The sequence below is a fragment of the Oryctolagus cuniculus genome, chromosome 6 (genome assembly GCF_964237555.1).
Source record: "Oryctolagus cuniculus chromosome 6, mOryCun1.1, whole genome shotgun sequence".
In the NCBI taxonomy this organism is placed as follows: Eukaryota; Metazoa; Chordata; class Mammalia; order Lagomorpha; family Leporidae; genus Oryctolagus; species Oryctolagus cuniculus.
Window position 1 is genome coordinate 165,639,342 of NC_091437.1, and position 26,512 is coordinate 165,665,853.

The 26,512-nt window shown below is 62.5% G+C and overlaps 1 protein-coding gene across 1 annotated transcript in view; it reads right to left on the reverse strand.

The window, feature by feature from the left end:
• The window catches only part of AGO2 (argonaute RISC catalytic component 2), a gene marked incomplete at its 3' end in the record, with an annotated part of 45,706 nt that extends 22,556 nt beyond the window's left edge, over positions 1-23,150 (reverse strand). The window contains 4 exon segments of the mRNA NM_001082710.1: positions 124-260; positions 1,873-2,054; positions 7,135-7,255; positions 22,993-23,150. Of these exon segments, the coding sequence (NP_001076179.1) occupies positions 124-260; positions 1,873-2,054; positions 7,135-7,255; positions 22,993-23,069 (517 nt within the window). The 5' untranslated portion in view covers positions 23,070-23,150.
• Between the last annotated feature and the right edge of the window lie 3,362 nt (positions 23,151-26,512).

The following is a 26,512-nucleotide window of genomic DNA, read 5'->3' on the forward strand; positions in this document are numbered from 1 at the left end:
GGAGGTGTGCGAGCTGCCGGGGCCCGCAGGAGGTGCTGATCTCCGGGAAGAGGCCTCGCCCTGGCTGGCTCCTGCACACCTTCCCGCCGTACCCTGCAGCGAGGACCCCACGGCTGGGCTTACCGTCAATATTCAGCATCATTTTCCACAGAGAAGGTCGGACAGACTGGTGGAAGCCGAACCACACTTCCCGGCCCCCGCCAAGAGGGTTGGAGCAGCCCTCGGACGCGGTGAAGAAGGAGCGGCCCACAGGCGTGTACCTGAAACCAACAGGGCCCCGTCTGTCAGAGGCGTGCACGAGGGGGAGGCCGCTCCACGCTCGCTCGCCGCCCGTGCCACGCGCACGCACGGAGAGCTCTGACATTCACTGCACCACGCTCCTGTCTGCACCGTGGCCTACCCCAAGGGGACGCTGCACAAGCAGCAGCCTTGGGGGCTCCTGGCCTCGCTGCAGGGACAGCGAGACGCCCGGCGTCACCTGGCGGGGCCTCTCGGTCGCAGTGCTGGTGCGAGCCGGCCCGACGGCTGGCACCACGGCTCAGGGCCCGGGGCACGTGCGCGGCCCTGGCCCCACCTTCCCTCCCCCAAGGCCTCTGGTGCTTACTTTTCATCTGGTGGTGCAGGCATCTGTGCGCCTCAGCTCAAGTCTTTCTAGAATGGGCTGTGCTGTGTATAAAAGCACAGAGGAAAATGAGTGTTTGCTGAGAGCTGATGACCAGACAGAGGCCACTGGAGCAGCCCAGCCCCGGGCCCGGGGACACTTGCTGCCGCTGGCGACGGGGCTGCTGAGGGCCCCAGCACCCGTCCCCTGCTGTGCTCACTCCTCCTAGAGTGCCCCAAGGGTCGGGGGCAGTGACACACGGGGAGCTGACCCTACTGGCCGCAGCAGACCGTCTGCCGCCCACACCACATCGCCGCCAGGCGGCACGGGCGCCGGGGCCTGTCCCCAGGACAAGGCCGCATTCTGCCTGAGGCGCATCACTCCTGCAGCTCCACCTACGGCGTTTTCCACCCTGACTAGAGAATTCACACACAGACCCAGAGGAATGCAGAGCAGAGGAACCTCACAGTTCCCGCCACAGTGACACAGGCGGGCAGCCCCCGGCAGCCATCCGGCTCCGAGGCCTCCCGCCAGCAGCTCCAAGCAGAGACAGCCCACGGGCCAGGGTCCCTGCCAGGAGCGGGGGGCTGGACTTGGGTATCCTGGCTCTGGCCCCAGCCAGCACCGTGACTCCCTCTGAAAGCCACCATGTGGCCCTGTAGCACTTGCTCTGCGGCCGCTAAGGCAGCCCCAACCCTCCTTGGAGCTGAGTGCTGGCCAGCCAGGACAGTCCAGCGTGGAGGGCTCAAGCTGCGCTCCACGCCTGGGCACCCTCATGGACCCTGCGGCCCGAGCGGGTGCACTGCGAGGAAGGCCCGCCCGGTGCGAGGACCAGGCGTGCCCGGGCTGGCACTGTCCAGCTGTGGGCCCAGGGCGGGACCCCGATGGCTCCCTCCCCGTCTACCACGATTCCAAGGACGGGAACGGCTGGCGCACCGTGGAGCAGAGAAAGATAAAAGGCCTGGGGCGTGGCCGCGCTGCCAGCGACCCTGCAGAGCGGGTGGAGGCTCCCGGGGGCGGACACTCAGCAAAGGACACGCGGGGGACACTGCTGTCCCCAGGCCCATGGTGCCGCCCGGCACAGAGGGGTCATCTGTTCTGCAGGGCCAGCTCCACTGGGGGCTGTATCTCTTCCACCCCAGCACCGTTTATCACCTTGTGCCCAGCAAACCCGCACCGGCTCCCCCAACTCCAGAAGCGGCTCTCCTTGGACTGGCGGCAAACCGTGCGGGGAGCGCGCAGGACCGGCAGCAGGTGCCCCGGGCCCTCACCTCATGGATGGCAAATGCCTCATGACCACGTCCAGGGCCTGGATCGTCTCGAACGGGACGCTGGGCAGCCGCCCGGAAAGTGCGTCGTGCAGCGCCTGCAGGCTCACGCACGACACCCACTTGATGGACACCTTGAAGATGCGGTCCTTGCCTTCTCCCGGCAGCGTGACCTCCAGCTCCACCTGTGGGGCGAGGCGCACAGGTCAGTTTCGGAGCGCTCCTGGGGACAGGGAAACTCCCCTCGGTCCTGCCCGCCAGCGCCCACGTGTGGCCACACTGCATTTTGAACGTTAGTTACCTTTCTTGTCTGCTCGCTCTTTGAAAGGCAGACATATCTCCCATCCTCTGGCTTGCTCCCCAAGGGACCGCGATGGCAGGAGCCGGGCCAGGCTGGAGCCTGGGAGCCCGGAGCTCCACGGCGGTCTCCCACTTGAGCCATCGCCTACCACAACCCCAGCAGAGGCGGATGGGAAGCGGCGGTGGGACCGGAACCTCGGCACTGACGTGGGATGAGAGCAGCCTGAGCAGCGCCCCGACCACCATGCCCAGCGCCACCTCCTGACTGCTCTCTAATGACGGCCATGCCAGAGCCCGCCTCAGCCCGTGGGGAGCCACACTCCCTGCCCGCGGCCACCCAGCTCACCACACTGCCAAGCTTCCCAGAGCCCCTGCCTTACCATGGACCAGACACTTTATCCCTAAATGCCAAACACGCCAGATGTAAACACATGCTCACGCTTTAAACACAGCCCAGGCCACAGCACTACGAATGGCAGGGAAAGGCTGTGACCCTGGCTGGTTCCACGCCACAGGCCCTCGCTGTAGGGCCGTGGCCACAGCTGCCCGGCCACACTCCTATCCCAGCCCAGGTGCTTGTAACACCTGCCGCCACTCAGGGACACAGCACACTGCCAGGTGTGGCGCTACCTGCTGGAGCAGGCGTGTTTGTGCAGGTGGCCCACCTGCTACGTCTCGGCCCAGCCTGAGGGCAGCGAGCAGACTCCGCAGCCGCTGCCTGAGCAGCTGAGCCCCAGGCGGGGGCCTGAGCCTCCCCAGCACTGCCAGTCCTCAGGCCCAGCAGCACTCACAGCACCGCTGCACCTGCTGGCCCCAAGCCGCAGATGTCCCATGGGTCCACCCAGAGGCCGGCAGTGAGGAGATGGACAGGCTGCAAGAACCGAACACCCTGGCGGGCAGTGTGTCTGCCGGAGCGCGCCCTGCTCTCGTGCCTGGAGGCAGCAGGTGACGTTCCAAACACCTGAGCTCCTGCCATCCACGTGGGAGACCCAGTGGAGTTCTGGACTGCTGGCTTTGGACTGTTACGGGAATTTAGAGATAAAAATCGGCAGATGGAAGATCTCTGACACTCTGCCATTCAAGTAGATGAAAACAAACATTAAGACAAGAGAGACTTGGGGCTGGCACGTGGCGTGGTGGGTAAAGCCACAGCTCGCCGCACCGCTGCCCTGTAGGGACACCTGTGGGAGTACTGGCTGCTCTGCCTTCCGATTCTGCTCCCTGCCAATGGCCTGGGAGAAAGAGCAGAAGGTGGCCCAGCACTGGGCCCCTACACCCACATGGGAGACCCAGATGGGGCTCCTGGCCTCAGCCTGGCTCAGCCCTGTCATTGTAGCCACTTGGGAAGTGAACCAGGAGATGGAAGATCAATCTCTCTCTCTCTCTGGAACGCTGCCTTTCAAATAAATCAATCTTGAGAGAGAGAGAGAGAGAGAGAGAGACAGACAGACAGACAGACACTCTCCTCCCACCGAGAGCCCCCAGGGAGGACAGCGGCCGAGGCCCCGCAGACCCTGCGTGGTCGGAGCACAGCCGGGGCGCACACAGCGGCCTCACCCCGAGCAGGAAGGGAACTGCGACTTTACCCAAGTCACATAAAAGCAACAGCAGCGACAGGGGAGTCTGGGTGTGCTGACACCGAGACAGGCGTTGGCCAGGCGTCAGTTCCAACACCCAGGCCTCCTCTGCTTTCAGTTAAGGGAACAGATCCCCGGAGGCCAAACAGGCGCCCCACACCACACAGGCAACAGGACTCCAGGAAAGCGGCCAGCGTCTGGCGTGAGCAGGGCCGGTGGCATGGCTGCCAGGAGCAGGGCAGAGCTCAGGTGGACTGGGCCGGGCCTGGTTCCACGGACAGAGGCCACAGGCAGCAGGGAAGGAGGGCAGTCCCCGTGTCCAGAAACGACACCCAAAGGCGGCAGGGTGCGCAGGTGACTGGTGAGCAACCCGCATGGACGGGGCCCAGGAGCCAGCCCCACCCAGCAGCACTAGCGAGAGCTGGTGCCCACCGCACACTTCTACGTGCTCCTTAGGAAGGACTCTGGGAGGGACCGGCGCCTGGCGCCGCAGGTAAAGCCACTGCCTGTGATGCCGGTACCCGACACGGGCGCCAGATTAGTCCCAGCTGCTCCACTTTGGATTCAGCTCCCTGCTGGTGGCCTGGGAAAGCAGTGAAAGATGGCCCAAGTGCGTGGGTCCCTGCACCCACATGGGAGACCCAGAGGAAGCTCCTGGCTCCCGGCTCTGGCCTGGTGCAGCCCCAGCCGTTGCAGCCTTTTGGGGAGTGAACCAGTGGACAAGCTCTCTCCCTCTGTCACTCTGCCCTTCAAGTAAAGAAGTCGCTGTGGGATGCGGTGACTGCCCCATTCTGAATGCGTAGCACACACGGCACGCAGCATGCGGACGGCGCAGACGCCTGTCGGAAAGCCCCAGGGTGGGGGCGGCACAGGAAGGCCCCCCGTTTGGGAGAAAGCCAGGGGAGCCGCATTTCTAGGAACACAAACACAGGGCAAGAGAAGTCGCCGCGTCTGCAAGGGTTTCCGTGCCTGGAACATGGCCGCTGCGGAGGAGTGGAGCGCCTGTGGTGAGGATTCTCCCGGGCCACCCTCGCCGCACCTGCCAGCCAGCCAGAGCGACAGCTGCAGGCCTCCCTGCCACAGGCCCTCTCCAGGGAGGGAGTCGGGAGGCGTCCAGTTTATGTGCACCCAGAGAGCTGACGTCCACAGGCCTTCCTGGGCAAGCACACTGCTGCCCCCAAAACACAGTGGGAGAGCCCCGGTCTGCCTGGCGTGCCCACAGACACGGAGCCCCTCCCGTTCAGGGTGAGGCACCCGGACCGACGCACACTGCAGCATCCCCGGAGGGACCCTCAGCCTCCAGTAGAGCCCCCGTCCCCCGCCTCCGCTCCCGGAGCAGCAGTGCCCAGTGCCTGACTGCCCGTGCTACCGGGTACCTTCCAGGCCATGCCAGCAGGCACGGGGCTGGACACAGAAGCCCGGCACGACACGGCACTGCTTCAAGGCAGGGTCTGTCCAGGATCTGAGCTGCTAGCGAGAGGCTGTCACTCGCCCAGAAAGACCCAGGGCTGCAGCCAGAGCCGGGGCAGCAGACCCACAAGTCCTATCAAGCCACTGAGAAAAGGGCCCCAGGAATGAAGCTCTGGGCTTTGAGCACCTTCTACGGCTTCCTGGGCCCCCGTCTCTCCCCAGGCAGGGGCTGGCCCTGCAGTGGGAGGGGCTGTGGGTGGAGAGGAGCCCGCCGAGGACAGCAGGGAAAGGCGTCACACAGCATAGGGCAGGCAGGGACGCGGCGGGCGACGGCAAGTCCTTGGGTCCCTGCACCCACATGCGAGACCCGGGTTCCTTCTGCGTGCCTGGCTCTGGCCTGGCCCAGCCCTGGCTGCTGCAGGCGCCTGGGGAGTGAACCAGTAGATGAGAATTTTCTGCCTCTCAAATAGCTAAAAATAACAAACGAGGGGGGCGGTGTTGTGCAGGGAGTTAATCCCCCGCTCGTGGAGTCAGCATCTCACACCGCAGCACCACTCCGAGTCCTGCCGACTCTGCTTCCCGTCCAGCTCCCAGCTACTGTGCCTGCGAGGGCAGCTGCCGGCACCAGCGCTCGGGCCCGGCCACCCACAGCGGGAGCCGCAGGGAGGCCCTGGCTGTGTCCTGTGCAGGGCTGCTGTGGCAGGCACTTCAGAGTGAAGCCGCAGACGGAGGCGCTCCCTCCCTGCGCCCGCTCTCGTCCCTGTCACGTGGGCAGATACATCAATCTTCTTATAAACAGAAAGGCCGAGGGAAGGCTGGTGTGGAAGGGGCAACTCGACACCAGAGTGGGGGCAGTGGCTGCCGGGGTTCAGCTGAAGGGCACGGAGCACCCACTGGGCACTGGGGCGGGCGCCCCCAGCTGTGCTCCGGGCGCGGGCTGTGACCACAGAGCGGGGACATCAGTCACTGGACCCCTGACAGTGGACCCCAGCGCCAGGAACCCCGGCTCCAAGGGCGCTCCGGGGACCGGTGTGGCAGCTGGTGAGGAATGCAAGCTCCCACCGCAGGGTCGCTTCCTTGCCTGTCTGTGCAGTGTCCCCGCGGGAAGACAAGCAGAGTGAGGATCCGGTCCCCACGCGCCATCACCCTGGGTCCAGGCGGTCACCCTCCGACCCACACCCCCAGGAAGGCTCCCGCGTGACAGGGGTAACACAAACTGGGCGCAGCCTGCCTGCGCTTTGCCCTTGATTCAACTTTGAACAGAAACAAGTGTGCCAACTACAGTAAGGCTGTGAGGTCGGGGCACTTCAGATTCACAGAATGCCCATCTGCGGGGGTCCCGCGTCCCCGACCACCTCTGGCACAGCTCCAGGCTGTCCCTGGGAGGGTCAGCTCACTCCTCCTACAGTGATCACAGGCCGCTGCGGCCCCTCCCCTCCCCGACGCAGGCCAGCAGCGGCGTGGGGCCTCTGGGCAGAGGGCGGTGCGGCTGGCGGCTCGGGGCGGGTTTGTGCCCGGGTGGGCTGAGCCGGGTCTCTGCTCCGCTCTTCTGCTTCCCGGCAACACCCATCCATCCCCTCTTGGCAGCAGCGGCAGCGGCATGGCTCAAACAGTGCCAAGAAGTGACAACTTCTAGGTGGAAATTTTATTACTTTTTAAATAAAGCTACGATGAGGATAAAGATAAAAGGAGAGGCGACACTTTAATAAACCACGACTCCCGGGGGAGTTCTCAGACGTGCCGCCGGCTGCAGCAGACAGGAGCCCCCACCCTCCCTGGTCCAGGCTCTCGTCTGGTGGCGGCTTGTGCTTGTACTCTGGGTGTGTGCACGTGGGGCAGGTGTATTCTGTACTTAACCCCCCACCACCAAGAACCACAACACAGCTTCCTGGCGGATCCCAGGGCACGGGCACAGCCACGCGGTGTCCCGCTCCGAGGGGACGAGGAAACGTGTGCACGCGGAGAGAAGCGCCCGTACCTTCTCCCTCCCGATGGGCAGCGGCATCGCCGTGTACAGGTTCTTCCTCCCGTCGAACACCGGCTTCCGGTCGCCGAAGATCTGGGCTTTAAAGTGCTGCACCATGTGCTCTACTATCTCCCTGAAACCAGAAGTCGGAGAGGTCAGTGCCTGCAGGCCGCGCCAACACCGCAGACCCGCACGCAGCGGCGCGCCACGGGCCTGCTCCAAAGCCGCAGGCTGGGGCGCTCTCCATCCCGACTCCGAAGGGCCACCCCCGGGCACAGGGATCCCAGGTCAACTCCGGCCTCGGGAGCGGGACAGAGGCCCTGCCGTGTAAGCAGAGGCCACCAAGGGCCTTGGCCTTCCTTGTTCCTGGGGTCACCGGGGGCACAGGCCCCTACCGGCCCGGTTCTGTTTGAACCTGGGGCACCATAGCCACAGAAACCTGCTGGACAGAGCAGCTCCTCTGTGGCACAGAGCAGACCGGTGGACGCCCGGCTCCATCTACCTCCCCCACGGCCGGACAGAGAGAGGCATCTGAAACACACTGTGTGTGCCGCTGGGGCAGCCGTGGCCTCCCACGGGCTGAGGATGGCCGTGCACCTCAGAGGGCCCACGCACAGCGTCCGTGAGGCACAGACGCGGGGAGCCCCAATCCTGCCCCTGCCTCCAGCCCCAGCACAGGGGAGGCGGTCAGGAGCAGGGCCAGTGTGGCAGACCCACGCAGACCCCCGTGGGGAGGACCCAGGGCTCTGCTGCGCTGGCGTGTTTGCCTCCCAGCACGGCCCCGCCACATCTCTGGAAGAAGGCTGGCCCCAGGCTGTCCTTGCTCGGCCTTGGGAGGCGAGTGTCCAGGGCCCAGGGAGCTCTGCCCGGGCAGCACGGCCGAGGCCCCAGGACGGTCAGGGGCTCCAGCATCTGCCCCACCTTCCCTGCCCAGCAGCCAGGGGCAACCTCACCCTGAGTTTTCCCAGCTCCTTGGGCGGCTGTGCTCCCACGCGTGGACGGCTCTTCTGGGGCCTCCACTCACAGCCAGGGATAAAACCCTCCACCCAAATTCAAACGACCCTGCCCAGCGCACACGGGCACACACCCCGGCTCAGTTGGAGGCCTGCAGCCTTTATCAGCAAGAGGGGCCATGGCCAAGCTCACCGACAAACACAGGTGCAGAAACAAACAAAACCCGGCGCAGCGGCTCCAGCAGCCCACGGGCAATCAGCACCCGTCAGCGTTCAGTTCCGCCTGCGGTGACAGGCTGGGTTAGCATTCTGAAGGAATGACTGTGCGTGGATGGCAGCTTCCAGAGGAAAGCAGAAGAGAACCTTTGTGAGCTGGGGGACAAAGATTCCTCAGGACAAAAGTACGAACCGAGCGGGCGTCGTGGCGCAGGGGGTTCAGCTGCCCCGTGACACCGGCACCCGCGCTTGAGTGCTGCTCCACTCCAATTCACCAGAGGAGACCACGGCCCAAGCGCCTGGACCCCTGCCACCCGGAGGACCTGGCTCTGGCCTGGCCCAGCGGATGGAGGTCTCTCTCCTTCTGTCAGTCTGATTTCAAATGAATACGCCTTCTTCCTCCGCTGCCCCCCCCACCCCACCCTGGCTGGGACTGGAGGGCAGCTCAGGCACGGGGTCGTCAGTAAAGCAGCAGCCCCGAGCAGGGGCTGAGGGGACCCCACCAGTCAGACGTGCAGGAGGACGGACGGGGGCTGAGTCCCACGCTGCACCCCGTTCTCACCGCGTCTGTATCGCACTTGAAAGGCACGCGCACACACGCCCCCCACAGCTACAGTGCACGCCCCACAGGCCCGCGACGGCTGCCAGTCCCCCGCACGGGGTCAGGGACCCAGGCACTCAAGCTGTCACCTGCTGTTCCCAAGGCTGCACCCGAGCAGGGGCAGGAAGGGACAGTGGAGGGGGACTAAACCCAGGCTCCCCAGCTCAGGATCTGGGCGTCTACACCACATGCCGGCCCCTCACAACTCCTTTTCTGGAATTACAGATTTTTGATGTTGGAAACGCCATTTTTTAAAGAACACACATGCTGGCCGGCGCCGCGGCTCACTAGGCTAATCCTCCGCCTAGCGGCGCCGGCACACCGGGTTCTAGTCCCGGTTGGGGCGCCGGATTCTGTCCCGGTTGCCCCTCTTCCAGGCCAGCTCTCTGCTGTGGCCAGGGAGTGCAGTGGAGGATGGCCCAGGTGCTTGGGCCCTGCACCCCATGGGAGACCAGGAGAAGCACCTGGCTCCTGGCTCCTGCCATCGGATCAGCGCGGTGCGCCGGCCGCAGCATGCTGGCCGCGGCGGCCATTGGAGGGTGAACCAACGGCAAAGGAAGACCTTTCTCTCTGTCTCTCACTGTCCACTCTGCCTGTTTAAAAAAAAAAAAAAAAAAAAAAAAAAAAGAACACACATGCTATATTTATGGTCTGGAATATTCAATTCTGAAGCAAATCCACTTTAATCCCAATAAAATACAGAGAACGGTTTATCTCTACGCGGGGGAACTTAGCAAAGTCATCCTAAAACGTGCTTGCAGACGGGAAGGGCCGGCCGCCGGAGCCAGGGCCGCCCGGCGCCTCCTGCACGCAGCACCTACGGAGAGCAAGGCCGCCCTCTACAACCCGCGCCGTGGACGGGGCTCCGTGTCAACGCTGGCTGTCCCTGCTGGCCAGCGAGCCCGTCAGCACTCACTCGCTGCCGGACACAGCTCTCAGTGAGCTGGGAGACAGACACCGCCCACGGCCTGCGACGCCAGCAGCTGGCCCAGCGCTCGGCTGTTAGCAGGGGGAAGGGGCATCTGTTTGTCCAGGGAGCCGCCACAGGGTCTGCACAGGGAGGGCCGCCCCGGAGTGCGAGCAGACCCTCAGCCGCAGCGCCCAGCCAGCGCTGAGGCAGCCGCGGGCCGCGGGCCCAAGCCTGGGCATCCGGGGCCGCAGACTGGCCCTTTCGGTGAAATCGTGGTAAAACGCAGGTAGCGCGAAGTCGCGCACTATAAGCGCACACAGCTGAGTGACATTATGCAGCCTCACCAGCATCCGCCTCCAGGACGTCTGCCTTAAAACCCGCATTTGGACACACGCACGCAGCTGCAGGCAGACGCAGCTCCCGCCTGTGGCTCGTTCCCCAGATCCTCCAACCACCCCTGGCTGGGGCTCAGGCCGGAGATCCGGAGCTGAATCCAGGTCTCCCACGTGCGTGGTGGGGGCCCAGTCACTTGAGCCACCTCCTGCCCGGAGGAAGGACTGGAGGAAGCCAGGCGCTCTGCTGTGGGACACGGGCACCTAACCCACGGGCACCCGCCCAACACCCACCCTCCACAGCCCCACCCTCCTCCCAGACCAAACACTGACTCCACCCCCGTGCCCGGCGGCTGACAGCTGGAGGGGCCTCTTTGGGGTGCTGCACCTGCACATCCCGTGTGACCACGGGAGAACCACGCACACGCGGGCTTCTCAGCCCGTGCCCTGACCACGCTCAGGGCACAACGGCCCACAGCACGGCCCGCGGGCCCCATGCTGTCCCGTGTCCTACAGAAGCCAGGCTGCACCACCTGCTCTGGACAGAGCTGGGCTGTGCGGGAGGTCAGAGACCGGCCCCTCCCTCTCCAGGGGGCGCCTGCCAGGCGCCCAGCGAGGTCCCCGTCAGAGCTGGTGCTGTGCTGCTGGACTCAGCCTCCAAACCTCTCTGTTCCCAGCCTCACGGGCCACGCAGCAGTAACAGGAAGCAGGCTACCGCGACGACACACTGCCTTCCAGAGACTCTGGGCCTGTCTACGCTCGCACCGGCAGCTGGTGGTCCAAGCTACGGAGCTGCAAGTGGGGGCTGCAGGCGGCCCCGTCTGCCCCAGGAGCAGAACGGTCACTCCCACAGCGCTGTCCTGGTGCCACGCAGCGGAACTCACCCAGGACGGGCAGAGCAACCACGCTCCTCCCTGCAGCCCACTCCCCGTCTCGTCAGCCTTCGCGGTAGCACGCGCGGCCTGGGCACTCCCCGAGTGAGGCCCCGGCCTCCGTGGAATCCCAGCCCCGCAGCAGCCGCTCCGCCAGCAACTGGGGGCACCAGAGGCGAGGACGCCCTGCGCGCAGCACAGCGCAGAGCTGGGAAACGAAGGCCTGCTTCTCACGGCCTCGCACAAGCCTCAGGGCCGGGTTTACTGCAACCCGCCTGGGCACCGCACAAGCTTCCGAGAACTTGGCCGGGCCAGGTGCTGTGCCTTCAGGGGCGGCAGTGCGGTAGGAGACAGGCGGGGGGCGTGGGGGGGGGTAGGCACCAGGCACTCGGGGCCCTCCCACTCTGCCAGTGAGCACTGTCACCGCTGCGGGAGGGAGGGAGGGAGGGTCCCGCCGCCAGCACACACCCTGACTCCCAGCGCCACTCTACCCTGAGAGTTTTAAGCATGAACCTTGGCCAAGGTTTATCTGAATTCACAGCAGAATGAAGAATTCTAAAGGTTCACACACTGAATGAAGCCAGAATTCCCAACTGGGCTCAAACCTAGGCCACAAACAGCCCCAGGCGCTCTGTGACCGGAGGGCACTGCTGGCCGCAGGGCTTGACCGCAACAGGTGTGGCGCAGTGTGGCCAGGACGGGCGCACTTCCATCAGCACCGCCAATCAAAAGCCAGGTGACCCGCCTGCTTGCCACGGCGGCACTGCGGGCCTGGGAGCAGGCCCCAGGTCACACAGACACACATTTCTAACCCCAGCAAACTCAAAACCAAATCACCACGCACATCCCCAGGGTGCCACGGGGCATCTGACGCAATCCAAGCCCCAGGGAGGCTGGAGCGCCCTCCTTGGACAGCGCGGCCCTCGCTGAGTCTCTGCACACCGTCCTACAGAAGTCTGCGCAGGAGGGAGCAGCCCAGGTCATCAAATGAGCATGGCTGCAGCTGAGACTTGTCTCTGGCCACCACAAAGTCACCGGCATCGGCTTTACCCACCCACCCTGAACAAGAGAAACAGACAGCTGCTTTTGGCGCTAGGAAGCCGGCAGCTGGGGGCCCTGACCATGGAGGTGAGACAGGCAGGCCGACGGGAAGAAAGCAGCAGACTCCGAGCTGGGAGCCCACGCCTGCGCCCTGACCGGATCTCACCTGTACTACGCCCCTCCTGGAAGGGGATAAAAGGTGTGCAGGCTCGCTCTGCGTTCCTGTCCTCTCCCAACCGCAGGCTTTGCCCACGTGGTTCTGGCCTGTGGATTTCTCCCACGTGGCTCCCGGCCTGCTCTCTGCCTGCTGTGGACCCAGCTTACCCTTCACACTCCTTTCCCCCTTAAATAAAGTTCACTTTCCTGGGCGTTTCTCTCACCAAATAAATGATGAAACTTAGCGCGTCGCCTGTTTCATTCGAGCTGATGCTCAGAACGCCCGTCTGAGCCGACGGCAAGGACCTTGAGATACCGATCCTAAAACAATACAGGTGACCCACAGCAGGCGGCGTGGCCGGAAGCAGTTTCCAGAGCCGTGGAGTCCAGGGCTGAGGAGCGGGCCCTCAGGGAAGGTCACTTGGAAAGAGTGACCCGACCGGCTCGACGGAAGCCGCCCGCGAGGACCACGCCTGAGCCCGACAAGGTGACGTCGCCAGAGGCAAAGCTGGCCCAGAAGCAGCCCAGACATGAGCCCAGGCCACCACAGCAGGGGTGCTGAGACTGAAACACCAAAAACCCCCGGCAGTAAATGCGGAACCGAGGGGAGCGGCCCCTGCGCCAGAGAACCAAACCTAAACTCTGGGACCGAAAGCCACAACATCCAACAATCCAAGAAAAAGCTCGGGGGTGGGGGCACCAGCACTCCAACCGGAGTCCCCGCTTCTGAGTCTGACTGCCGAGTCCAGAATCTGTTCACGGGCACCGTGGAGGCAGCAGGCCACCCGCACGGAGACCCACGTGGAGTTTCAGAGCCCTGGCTCCTGGCCCAGCCTCAGCCGCTGCGGCATCCGGGGAGGGAACCAGGAGAGGAAGACCTCCCTCTGTCTGTCTCTCTCTCTCCACCTTCTAAACAAACAAGAGTAAACCAACCAGGAATTTACGATGCCAGTCAAGACCCTGCCTCCTGCATGTGGGCACCAGCTTTACTGCCAGCGGCCTGCAAACGCAGACCCTGGAGGCGGGGGTGGGGCAGCGACGGGGACCCAGCACAGCCCCGGCCCCCGCCCAGGAGAGCGCCCAGGAGAGCGGGAAGACGCGGCACAGCCCCGGCCCCCGCCCAGGAGAGCAGGCAGCGATGGGGACCCGGCACAGCCCCGGCCCCTGCCCAGGAGAGCGGGAAGACCCGGCACAGCCCCGGCCCCCGCCCGGGAGAGCGGGCAGACCCGGCACAGCCCCGGCCCCCGCCCGGGAGAGCGGGCAGACCCGGCACAGCCCCGGCCCCCGCCCGGGAGAGCGGGCAGACCCGGCACAGCCCCGGCCCCCGCCCAGGAGAGCGGGAAGACGCGGCACAGCCCCGGCCCCCGCCCAGGAGAGCGGGCAGCGATGGGGACCCGGCACAGCCCCGGCCCCCGCCCGGGAGAGCGGGAAGACGCGGCACAGCCCCGGCCCCCGCCCAGGAGAGCGGGCAGACCCGGCACAGCCCCGGCCCCCGCCCGGGAGAGCGGGCAGACCTGGCACAGCCCCGGCCCCCGCCCGGGAGAGCGGGCAGCGACGGGGACCCGGCACAGCCCCAGCCCCCGCCTCGGAGAGCGGCACCGATTCCCAGCTCCCAGCCTGGCTCCAGTCCTGGCTGTTGAGGGCATTAGAATGAACCAGCAGACAGCAGGCGCTCTGTCAATCTTTCTCAAATAAACACACTCAAAAAATTATCTGACAGTTCACAAAAGCAAGTCAGTAATCTGGAAGTCAGCGATCCAACACGCATGTGATGGCCAGGGCACGGAGAAGGAGACGCCCACTCTCCCAACGCTGGCGGAGCTCACAAAAGGCAGGGACACCGACCCGACCCCAGCTCAAGGAATCCCACGGAGGAAGCAAAGAGAACCACACCAGGTGCGGCACAAACACTGCGGGGGAGCAAGGGCAAACTCAGGGACGAGACAGACTGCACGCAGGGCAAGTAACCGACGCCGCACAGAAGCATGGAGTCAGCAGACCATGTAAGAAGCTGGGGCCGGGGCCGGCGCAGCGCCTCACTAGGCTAATCCTCCGCCTAGCGGCGCTGGCACACCGGGTTCTAGTCCCGGTTGGGGCGCCGGATTCTGTCCCAGTTGCCCCTCTTCCAGGCCAGCTCTCTGCTGTGGCCAGGGAGTGCAGTGGAGGATGGCCCAAGTCCTTGGGCCCTGCACCCCATGGGAGACCAGGAAAAGCACCTGGCTCCTGGCTCCTGCCATCGGATCAGCGCGGTGCGCCGGCCGCAGCGCGCCAGCCGCGGCGGCCACTGGAGGGTGAACCAAGGGCAAAGGAAGACCTTTCTCTCTGTCTCTCTCTCTCTCACTGTCCACTCTGCCTGTAAAAAAAAAAAAAAAAAAAAAAAAAAAAAGAAGCTGGGGCCGGGCTGGCGCTGTGGCGTAGCGGACGAAGCTTCTGCCTGCAGTGCTGGCATTCCATACGGACGCCGGTTTGAGACCCGGCTGTTCCACTTCCCATCTGGCTCCCTGCTAATGGCCTGGGAAAGCAGTGGGAGACCTGGAAGAAGCTCCTGGCTTCGGATCAGGGCAGCTCCAGCATTTGTGGCCATTTGGAGTGTGAACCATGTTGGAAGCCTTTTCTCTGTCTCTCCCTCTCAAAAAAAAAAAACAAACAAAACAAAACAAAAAAAAAACCTGGGGACCAAAACTGTCAATTCAGAATTCTATATCCAGCAAAAAAACTTTAAAAAATGATGATGAAATGCACACATTTGCCTAGTACTTTTAAATGCTGGAGGAACTGATTTTGGCCGACCTGTGCAGCTCGCAGGCTAGTGGACATCCTCCAGGGTGAGGCACTGTTGCCAGATGGAAATATTGGTCAATGGAAGAAATAAAAAGCACAAGACAAGGTATCTCATGTATAAAGCAACAGTATTAATTCTAAGAAACATAGAAAAACCTGTAAGACTATCATTAGAAAGTAAAACAGAGTTAAAGTTAACAGCCAATACAGGGAGGGGCCGGCATCCCATGTGGGCACTGGTTGGAGCTCCCTGCTACTGTGGTGGACGGCCCAAGTGCTTGGGCCCCTGCACCCGCGTGGGAGACCCGGAAGCTCCTGGCTCCTGGCTTTGGCCTGGGCCAGCCCTGGCTGTTGTAGCCATTTGGGGAGTGAACCAGCGGGTGGAAGACCTCCCTCTCTCTGCAAGTGTGACTTTCAATAATAAGTACATAAATGTTTTTAAAAAGCCAATAGGGCAATAAGCAGAATACTAAAAGCATCAAATGACTTCGAACGGGAAAGGGAAACAGAAATTAAAGGCAGACACAAAACAGGAAACAAGCAGCAACGGGGCGGGGTGGAGCGAGCACCGGCAGCAAGAGAGAGGATCAACAAAGTGTGACGGCTGCCCGCGGGGCGGGCCCTGCACACACACACACTCAGAGACGTGGGACACAACAGACAACAGTGACTGTGCTGCCCGCGGGGCGGGCCCTGCACACACACACACTCAGAGATGTGGGACACAACAGACAACAGTGACTGTGCTGTCCGCGGGGCGGGCCCTGCACACACACACACTCAGAGACGTGGGACACAACAGACAACAGTGACTGTGCTGCCCGCAGGGCGGGCCCTGCACACACACACTCAGAGACGTGGGACACAGCAGACAACAGTGACTGTGCTGCCCGCGGGGCGGGCCCTGCACACACACACACTCAGAATGCAGGAGTGGAGACAACAGACAACAGTGACTGTGCTGTCCGCGGGGCGGGCCCTGCACACACACACACTCAGAGATGTGGGACACAACAGACAACAGTGACTGTGCTGTCCGCGGGGCGGGCCCTGCACACACACACACACTCAGAGATGTGGGACACAGCAGACAACAGTGACTGTGCTGTCCGCGGGGTGGGCCCTGCACACACACACACTCAGAGATGTGGGACACAACAGACAACAGTGACTGTGCTGTCCGCGGAGTGGGCCCTGCACACACACACACTCAGAATGCAGGAGTGGAGACAACAGACAACAGTGACTGTGCTGTCCACGGGGCGGGCCCTGCACACACACACACTCAGAGACGTGGGACACAACAGACAACAGTGACTGTGCTGTCCGCGGGGCGGGCCCTGCACACACACACACTCAGAGATGTGGGACACAGCAGACAACAGTGACTGTGCTGTCCGCGGGGTGGGCCCTGCACGCGCGCACACACACACACACACACACTCAGAGTGTAGGAGTGGGACTCATCAGACAACAGTGACTGTGCTGTCCGCAGGGTGGGCCCTGCACACACACACACACACACTCAGAGTGCAGGAGTGGGACTCATCAGACAACAGTGACTGTGCTGCCCGCGGGGCGGGCCCTGCACACACACACACTCAGAGATGTGGGACACAACAGACAACAGTGACTGTGCTGTCCACGGGGTGGGCCCTGCACACACACACACTCAGAGATGTGGGACACAGCAGACAACAGTGACTGTGCTGCCTGCGGGGCGGGCCCTGCACACACACACACACTCAGAGACGTGGGACACAACAGACAACAGTGACTGTGCTGTCCGCAGGGTGGGCCCTGCACACACACACACACACACACACACACTCAGAGTGCAGGAGTGGGACACAACAGACAACAGTGACTGTGCTGCCCGCGGGGCGGGCCCTGCACACACACACACTCAGAGATGTGGGACACAACAGACAACAGTGACTGTGCTGCCCGCGGGGCGGGCCCTGCACACACACACACTCAGAGACGTGGGACACAACAGACAACAGTGACTGTGCTGTCCGCGGGGCGGGCCCTGCACACACACACACTCAGAGATGTGGGACACAACAGACAACAGTGACTGTGCTGCCCGCGGGGCGGGCCCTGCACACACACACACTCAGAGACGTGGGACACAACAGACAACAGTGACTGTGCTGCCCACGGGGCGGGCCCTGCACACACACACACTCAGAGACGTGGGACACAACAGACAACAGTGACTGTGCTGTCCGCGGGGCGGGCCCTGCACACACACATTCAGAGGGCAGGAGTGGAGACAACAGACAACAGTGACTGTGCTGTCCGCGGGGTGGGCCCTGCACACACACACACACACACACACACTCATAGTGTAGGAGTGGAGACACAATAGACAACAGTGACTGTGCTGTCCGCGGAGCGGGCCCTGCACACACACACTCAGAGTGTAGGTGTGGGACACAGCAGACAACAGTGACTATGCTGTCCGCGGGGTGGGCCCTGCACACACACTCAGTGCAGGAGTGGACACAACAGACAACAGTGACTGTGCTGTCCGCAGGGTGGGCCCTGCACACACACACACACACACACACACACTCAGAGTGCAGGAGTGGGACACAACAGACAACAGTGACTGCTGTCCGTGGGGTGGGCCCTGCACACGCACACACACACACTCAGTGCAGGAGTGGAGAAAACAGACAACAGTGACTGCTGTCCGCAGGGTGGGCCCTGCACACACACACTCAGTGCAGGGGTGGGACACAACAACCATTAAGAACGTTCCGGGTACGTGAATGTCCACACAAGCCCATCTTCACTGTTCGGTGATAAAGAAGGGCGTTTCTTGAAGGCATCAGCAGTGCACCAGCGCTGCCCACAATCACAGCTGTGCACGCGTCCACCAGAGCTCAGGGTGCGCGAAGGGGCACACACGTCCTCGTGCACATGGACAGGAGGTGTCTCAGGAGCCGGGGCTGGAGCAGCCTCCTCCGGCGCGAACGGAGCCCCCACACAACAGCAGCCAGCACACACGCTTTTCTCGCGCCTAGGAACTGCTCGGCATGAGAAATCACAGGCTCGACCGCACAGCCGCACTGACGTCTACGGAGCACGCACCGTGCTCACGCGGGAGCCAACTCCGAGGTCAGCGGCAGCACTCGCTCGGAGCGTAAATATTTCACCGCTTGCTTGTGAAAGCCCGCGGGGCCTGAAATCACAGGCAGCAGAAGATATTTTGAACTAAATGAAAACTGACACGCAGGAAACAAACTACATGGCTACGGCTTTGCCTTTAGTTTTTCAATTTTTATTGAAAGGCAGAGTTAGAGAGAGAGAGGGAGGGACAAAGACAAGAGAGAGAGAGAGAGATTCTACCCGCTGGTTCACTCCCCGAATGGCCACGACAGCCAGAGCTGGGCCAGGCTGAAGCAGGGGCCCAAGCATTTGGGCCATCTTCCGCCACTTTCCCAGGTGCATTAGCAGGGAGCTGGAGTGGAAACGGAGCAGCCGGGACTCGAACCAGGACCCACGTGGGATGCCGGCGGGCAGGCGGAGGCCCAACCTGCTGCACCCCAGTGCCGGCCCCTTGGCTACCACGAAGGGGACAGGTTTAAACTGATGGCCCAAAAGTGAGTAAAATGAGGAAAACACTAACGGATCAGAGCAGAAAAACCAACAAAGTCAAAAGTCAGTGCTGGGAAAGACGAATAAATCACACTCCCAGAAAGCCCAACCAAGACAGAGCCAGGTGGAACTCACAAGGCCAGAGCTGAGGCTCCCCGCGAGCCCCGCAGGCGTGCAGAGCACCCGCCCCGCGAGCCCAGCCCGATGCAGGCCGATGCAGGCCGGGGCAGAAACACAGGCAGCCACAGCAAGCCCCGCCCAGAAACGCCCGGCCCAGGTGGTTTCTATGACAACGTCAGCCCCGCGCTCAAGGAAGAAGTGACACCAGCCTCACATCCGACTCTCCCAGGGCCCAGACCCCGGGAGGCCAGCACACGCCCTCCACTGCCCCCTTCACCACGGCAGAAGTGCAAGGCTGGCTTTGCATCCCAATCAGGGTCCCGCGTGGATGCAGGGACGCCCTCTGGGGGTGGTCAGCCAAGGGGGCACGCCCCACAGAGGATTCAGGAACCCCACTGCCGGGCCAGGCGTGACCACTCCCTCCTCCGGATCCAACATCGCATCCGTTTCCAACCCACTGCCAGGAGACAGGCGAATGAACAAAATGCATCAGAAATGGACAAAAAGAAGTGAAACTGTATCTAGTTCCAACAACAAAGTTTCACCATCTTTGAGATCTCACTCACCTAACCATAAAATTTGCTCAAAGTGGATAACACAGAGATTTTAATAAACTCGGTGTTTTGCGACATCACAATTAGCTAAGAAAATCTTCACTACTTTTTATAAAGGAACACCACATGCACGGCCAGTCTTTCCATCCCTCCTTGAAAATGCCATCTGATGGCTGGCGCCGCGGCTCACTAGGCTAATCCTCCACCTGCGGCGCTGGCACCCCGGGTTCTAGTCCTGGTCGGGGCGCCGGGTTCTGTCCCGGTTGCCCCTCTTCCAGGCCAGCTCTCTGCTGTGGCCAGGGAGTGCAGTGGAGGATGGCCCAAGTGCTTGGGCCCTGCACCCCATGGGAGACCAGGAGGAAGCACCTGGCTCCTGGCTTTGGATCAGCGCAGCGCGCCCGCCGCAACGCACCAGCTGTAGCGGCCACTTGGGGGGTGAACCAAAGGAAAAAGGAAGACCTTTCTCTCTGTCTCTCTCTCACTGTCTAACTCTGCCTGTCAAAAAATAAAAATAAAAAAAAAGCCATCTGAAATCCTTATTTACAACAGCATCAAAGAACAACACAACACAGATTCAAAGCAATCACAATTTTAAAAACTCCAAGCGGCTTCTGGTAGAAATCGACAAGTTGTTGTATTTATTTGCAAAAGCAAAGGGAGCATAACAGCCAAATTCGGGGCCAGTGCTGTGGCGCAGCAGGTTAAAGTCCCAGCCTGCAGCGCCCGCATCCCATAAGGGCACTGGTTCGAGTCCCAGCTGCTCCACATCCGACCCAGCTTCCTGCTAACACACACTCTGACAGGCAGTAGTGATGGCTCAAGAAATTGGGTCCCTGCTGTCACGTGGGAGACCTGGACTGATTCCTGGTGGTTGACTTTGGTTTGGTCCAGCCCCAGCCAATTGTGAGCATTGAAGGAATGAACCAGACGGGTCAGGGGGCTTTCCTGCTAATGGAGCTGGATCCTAACGACCTGGGAAAGCAGCAGAGGGTGGCCCAAGTGCGTGGGCCCCTGCACTTGAGTGGGAGACCAGGAAGAAGTCCTGGCTCGGGAGCGGCTCAGCTCTGACTACTGCAGCCACGTGGGGAGTGAACCAGCAGATGGAGACCTCTCTCCCTGTCTCTACCTCTCTGTAATTCTGTCTTTCAGATAACAAAATAAATCTTAAAACAAAACAAGCCGGCGCCGCGGCTCACTAGGCTAATCCTCCGCCTAGCGGCGCCGGCACACCGGGTTCTAGTCCCGGTCGGGGCGCCGGATTCTGTCCCAGTTGCCCCTCTTCCAGGCCAGCCCTCTGCTGTGGCCAGGGAGTGCAGTGGAGGATGGCCCAGGTGCTTGGGCCCTGCACCCCATGGGAGACCAGGAAAAGCACCTGGCTCCTGGCTCCTGCCACCGGATCAGCGCGGCGCGCTGGCCGCGGCGGCCATTGGAGGGTGAACCAACGGCAAAGGAAGACCTTTCTCTCTGTCTCTCTCTCTCTCACTGTCCACTCTGCCTGTCCAAAAAAAAAAAAAAAAACAAAAAACAAAAAAAACAAAAAGGCGTTTGTCACACTTACTCCAACACAGCTCTGAGTTACCAGCCTGAAGATAGGAGAAAATTCAGAAATAGACCCACACATGTGTAACACACATGTAATAGAACATACATGTGCATAACAGACCAGCACATCTGTTAACACAGACTAGACCCACACACATAACACAGAACAGAGCCACGTGTGTAATGTACAACAGACCTGCACACACGTAACACAGAACAGAGCCACACGTGCAGGACCCACACAGACCCGCATGCATGAGAACTGACCCACACAGACCCGCATGCATGAGAACTGACCCACACAGACCCGCATGTGTAAAACCCACTGATTTCTCCTGCAAAGCGCCAGGCTGTGTCAATGGGAAACACCAGCAGTTCCCAAGGAACGGACTGCAGGTGGCCCCCGCCCCCAGCGGGAGTCAGGGAAGCCCCGTATGCCCTCCGGGTAGGAGAGCGACCCTAACAGACTTAGTGCCTGCACTCCCAGAGGACGCAAACGCTCGCTCATCAGGGCACCATCGAGAGAGGCGGCTTCCCAGCAGGACAAGATGCCCGCACCCCACGTGGGATGCCAGGTTCTGCCCCGCCTGCGGCTCCTCCCCAGCTAGCTGCAGCGTAGCCCCGGCGGCAACAGGCCCCCCGCTCTGGCACTGGCCTAGCTCTGGCTGTTGGGGGTGTCTGGAGAGTGAACCATGGGGTAGGAGCTCTCTATCTGCCTCTTGGGAAAAAATATTTTAAATTATATTCAAGTTAAAAAATTCCCCTAAATAGATTTGCACCTAGAATAATCTATAAATCAGTAAAAACAAAGCAAATAAACAAACCCCACACAAATAACCCAGTAAAACACAGGTAAAAGACTTCATCATCAGGGGCTGGCACTGTGGCATAGTGGGCTAAAGCCGCTGCCTGCAGTGCCGGCATCCCATATGGGTGCCGGTTCGAGTCCTGGCTGCTCCTCTTCCTATCCAGCTCTCTGCTATGGCCTGGGAAAGCAGTAGAAGATGGCCCAAGTCCTTGGCTCCTGTACTAACGTGGGAGACCTGGAAGAAGCTCCTCGCTCCTGGCTTCAGATCGGCTCAGCTCCAGCCATTGCGGCCATCTGGGGAGCGAACCAGCAGATGGACGACCTCTCTCCCTCCCCCCCCACCCCCGTAACTCTGGCTTTCAAATGAATACATAAATCTCAAAAAGAAGATTCATCATAGACATGTCCCGAGAAATACTGTATTCGCTCTGAGTACAACATACGGATATAAGCACATGGGAAGGTGCTCTACTGAGTCGTGGCAGGGCAGCTGGAACCGCCACACTGCGCCGCCCTGCACAACTACTGCGTGCGTTCAAAGGCAGCAAAGCCACTCGCAGGCGCTCTCGGAGGGCAGTGAGGACACATCTCTGCACAAGGACTTGAACGAGGAGGTCCAGTGCCCGCACGTCTAATGGGAGCGTGAAAAAGAAACTGCGAACAGACAAGGAGACGCCACTCAGCAGCCACGAGCCGGGGCTACAAGTGCACAGTGACATGGGTGCCTCTCGAAGCACCCTGAGTCAGAGAAGAGGCCACAGGGAGGCCACGGCATGGCTGCCACCTGCTCTCTGCAGGCCGGGGGACACGCTGAGTCAGGGAAGCCAGGCCACGGGGACGCCACGGCACAGGCTGCCACCTGCTCTCTGCAGGCTGGGGGACACGCTGAGTCAGGGAAGCCAGGCCACGGGGACGCCATGGCTCGGGCTGCCACCAGGTTCCCTGTAGCTGCCACCTGTTCCTTGCGGGCTGGGGGACACGCTGAGTCAGGGAAGCCAGGCCACGGGGACGCCACGGCACAGGCTGCCACCCGCTCCCTGCAGCTGAGGCTCCCTGCCTGCTGAGTCAGGGAAGCCAGGCCACGGGGACGCCATGGCTCGGGCTGCCACCCGCTCCCTGCAGGTTGGGAGACCGGCTGAGCAGGCACGAGACAACGTCCAGGCTGACGGCCACACGCTTGCCACGCTCTGAACTCAGGGAGGCACCCACGCGTGGGGGTTCCCAACGCACTGAATAGCGATCTCGACGTGAAGATAGTCTCCAACAAGCAAAAGCACAGGCGGCCCGGGCGGTGCTGGGGAGAGGGCTGGGTGGTGTGGCGCCTGTGCCTGGGCGGCCAGGAGCACGTGCACGCGGCAAGGGAGGAATACCGCACCTGTTCACTCTCCTGGGGCATTTCTCGGGCTTGATATCCAATTCATAGTGATAGATGTCAATTTTGGGGATGTCCATCTCGAAGAAATTGGCCTGCAACTTGATTGTTCTCCCGGAGGTCCCAAAGTCGGGCCTCGGCGGAGGCTTGAAGGCATATCCTTGGATGGGCGGTGGCGGCGCAGGAGGCGCGAGCACTGGAAAACAGCAGAGAACGCGCGTTAGAGCGGCGGCAGCCGGGCCTCGGCACGCGAGCCCACACACCCCTCCCCCATTCTCTTCCCCTCGGCGCTGTACCGATCCACTCACCGCAGGCAAGCCCTCTGACCACTGGGTGCACGTGGCACCGCACCCTTCCTGTGCAAGCTGTTCCCTCCTGGGTCCTCCCCTTGCTCTGCCCAGATCCCATAGAGGATGCTCTCCGCTGGGCCTGCCCCACTCCTCGGGGGCTCCCAGGCAGGTCCAAGCCTTGGCCCAGGCTCGTGCCTCTGCGGTCTGCCCTGTGTAGCATCCTCCTCACGTCCCGCCACCCTCTCGGGCCCTGGCTGGGGCCCCTCCTACCCTGCGTGGGCCCCACAGGGCCTCACGGTGGCACCGCTGTGCGCACTCTCCAGCCTGCAGGCCGGTGTCTGATCACGCCTGCTCCGGCCCCATGGCTCCCCAGACTCCAAGGCACTTCACAACCTGGTCTCAGCCTTAAGGTGAGGCCCCTGGGGGCCACCCCCGACCCCCCGGGCTGGCCTCCACGGCTGGAGTCCCGCTTCTGCTGTCGCTTTGCCAGACTGCACCGTCATGTCTGCCTTCCTGTCTCCCTGGGACCTGGGTGCCCGTGCCCCGTGCCCAGTCAGAGTCCCAGAATCAGCCCAGCACCCCACACACGGCTGAGGACGCTGAGGAGCTAGGACACGCCAGGGAAGTTCCCCAAGGACCCCAGGACGTGTCCTCTGCAGTGACGGCCTCAGAGGAGCTGACAACCACGCGGCAGCGCCCCAACGGCTGTGCGAGCTGTCTCTGCCACGGCCCAGGGACACGCCACACCCGACCTGGGCATTCACTGAACACGCCTGGAAACTCGCGCCGGCTCTCGCACCTGCTCTTCCTCCTCGCGAGCAACTGGGAAGTGAGCGCTGTGGACCAGCTGCAAGGCCGAGCAGGCCACGGGACGAGACCTGGCCGGAGGGAAGGACTCCGACTCAGCAAGGGGCGCCCCTGCGTCAGCCTGAGCCGGGGAGAGAGCGGTTCACCCCTCCAATGCCCGGCCAGCTGGGTGCTCGACCCCAGGCACGCTGGCTGGCTCCAGTGGGCACCGGCCATGCTGTTCCCTCGGGAAACGCTCTTGACTGAGGCGGTGAACGAAGCTCTATCCCGACGCAAGTCCCCACCAACTCCATCCAGCAAACTTCCAACTGTGCGCTTTGAAAAACAGCAATTAAATACTCGCTGACTTATGGAACTTCTAATTTTCAATCAAAGGCCTTTGTCTCAAATAACACCTTCTGCTTTTTAAAACATTCCATGACTTCAATCACTACGCACCAAAGTCCCGTTACTAAAAATAGCGCGAGTCAGCCGTTCTTACTGTATTTCTGACCCAGAAAACTCCGAGTTCCTGAATCACTTGGCTTTGGTTTCCGGTGAGAACACGTGCTCCCGAGACGATGAGTCTCGCCGAGCGGCACCATCTGGGAACCCTCGGGTCTCTGCTGAGTGACGACGACTCTGGGCGCCCCGCCCTGCACGCATGCGTGCCTCTCCATGCCAGACACCGAGGTTGGAAAGCTGGCTGCTCCCCGGCCGGCTTCTGCGCGCAGGTCATCCAGAGGCTGCATGCGCCCCCACCGCGGACCCTGACCACGGCCGTGCAGAGGGCTCGGCACGCCTGCTGCTCCCCTGGAGCCCCGAGCAGGCCCAACAGCGCAGCACCCAGCACCCAGGCCCCCGTCCTCAGTGCTTCCCACATGCCCGGCAAGACCTCGGAAGTCAGGGACAGCCCACGGAAACCTCGTGGGGAAGAGGCTGTCCTCGGCGGGCCACGCCGGCCACAGCAGAGGGGCAGAGTCCCCTGCCCCAAGGCCCCCTAGGGGCCTCCCTGGAAACGCGATCCCTGGGGCAGGGGTCGGATCCAGTGCAGCAGGGGCTCAGAACAGGCGCGGTCCAGGCCTCCGGCTCCCACAGGACACAAGCCGGAAGCCAGGGCACAGTGTGGCCCTGCAGCGTGGGCCGAGCGGGGACCGGAGCCGCACTGCCTCAGGGTCAGGACGTTCCCTTCTGAGGGGCCTGAAAGCTGGGCTGAGCTTAGGATCAGTCGCATCTCCAGGGTGCGCCAGGTCCCAGCTGGCTGCAGCCCAGTCCAGGGACGTGGTCAGGACGTGTGCCTGCCCCACAGCTGCGCGGCTGCTCCCAGCGGGCAGGAGGCTGGGAAGGCCGAAGTGACAGCGGGGACTGCTGGGCCGCTCTTCTGGGGAGCCGGGGCCACCCTCGAGCGGCGGAAGTGGTCACTCCCTGGGCCCCGCCCCGGGGTCCTGTGCTGCTGCCGCCACCCTGAGCGTAAGCGGACCCTCAGAACTTGCACTGAGGCCGCCTCCGTGCCCCTCCCTCAGGGAGCACCGCCTCGCCAACCCCTCCCCCGCAGGACCCGCCCTCCACGCTCCTTTCCCAGTGGGACGAGCACCCCTGGGGCCCGCCCAGCTCAGCCACTCATGTCTTACAACTTCCCTCGCACAGCTTGAGAACGCACGGGCCCACTCTGGGTTCTGGGCCTGGACTCACAGTGGTCAGGGGACCCCAACTGTGGCGGATATGCTTGGGGGTGAGGGGCTCTGCCAGCTGCCGACCCCACCCAGGAACCCCTGGGGTCCCTCCTGAGAGGGCTGGGTCTTCCTGTTCCCAAGGTTTTGGGCCCCGATGCAGACAAGACAGAGACAACTGGCAGCTCACTTACACACACCTGTGCCCTTGGTCACTCGGGGCAGACAGGTGAGGAGGTAGAAGTGTGTCTCCTGGGTGTCTCCTAGGCCTTGGTCCCCCCCCCCCCAGCAGTCTCCTGGCGACTCCTCCCAACGCCCCACCCCCCCCTTCATTCACTCAGTGGAGGGCATTGGAGGACTCTTCCTAGGGTGGGGTAAGACCGCCAGGGTCACGTGTGACGGCGCGTGCGCCCATGCTTGTGCGTGGAAGTCCCTCGGGGCCCCGCTTGCTCCTCTCCGGGACCTGGTTTCCAGCCCTTCCCAGGGGGCGGCTCCGGCTCGGGCTCTCCTTCCAGGCCGACTTTGGGAGCTGCAGCAGGCAGGGAGCAGTGGGGAATCTGTGCGCTGCGCTTGTGGCTGACCTGGGCACTGCTCACGCACCCGGCCCACGGGGAAGGCAGCCTCGGCCTGGTCCCCAAGCCCACCCTGCGTGTACACTCCCTGGTTATGGGCGTGCCGGCATAGCCCATGGCTGGTGCTCCTCACCTGACCACACCTGTGGGCCACCAGCACTGAAGCAGGGAGGGGCTTTCATCCCCAACCCCACTGGAGGCGGGA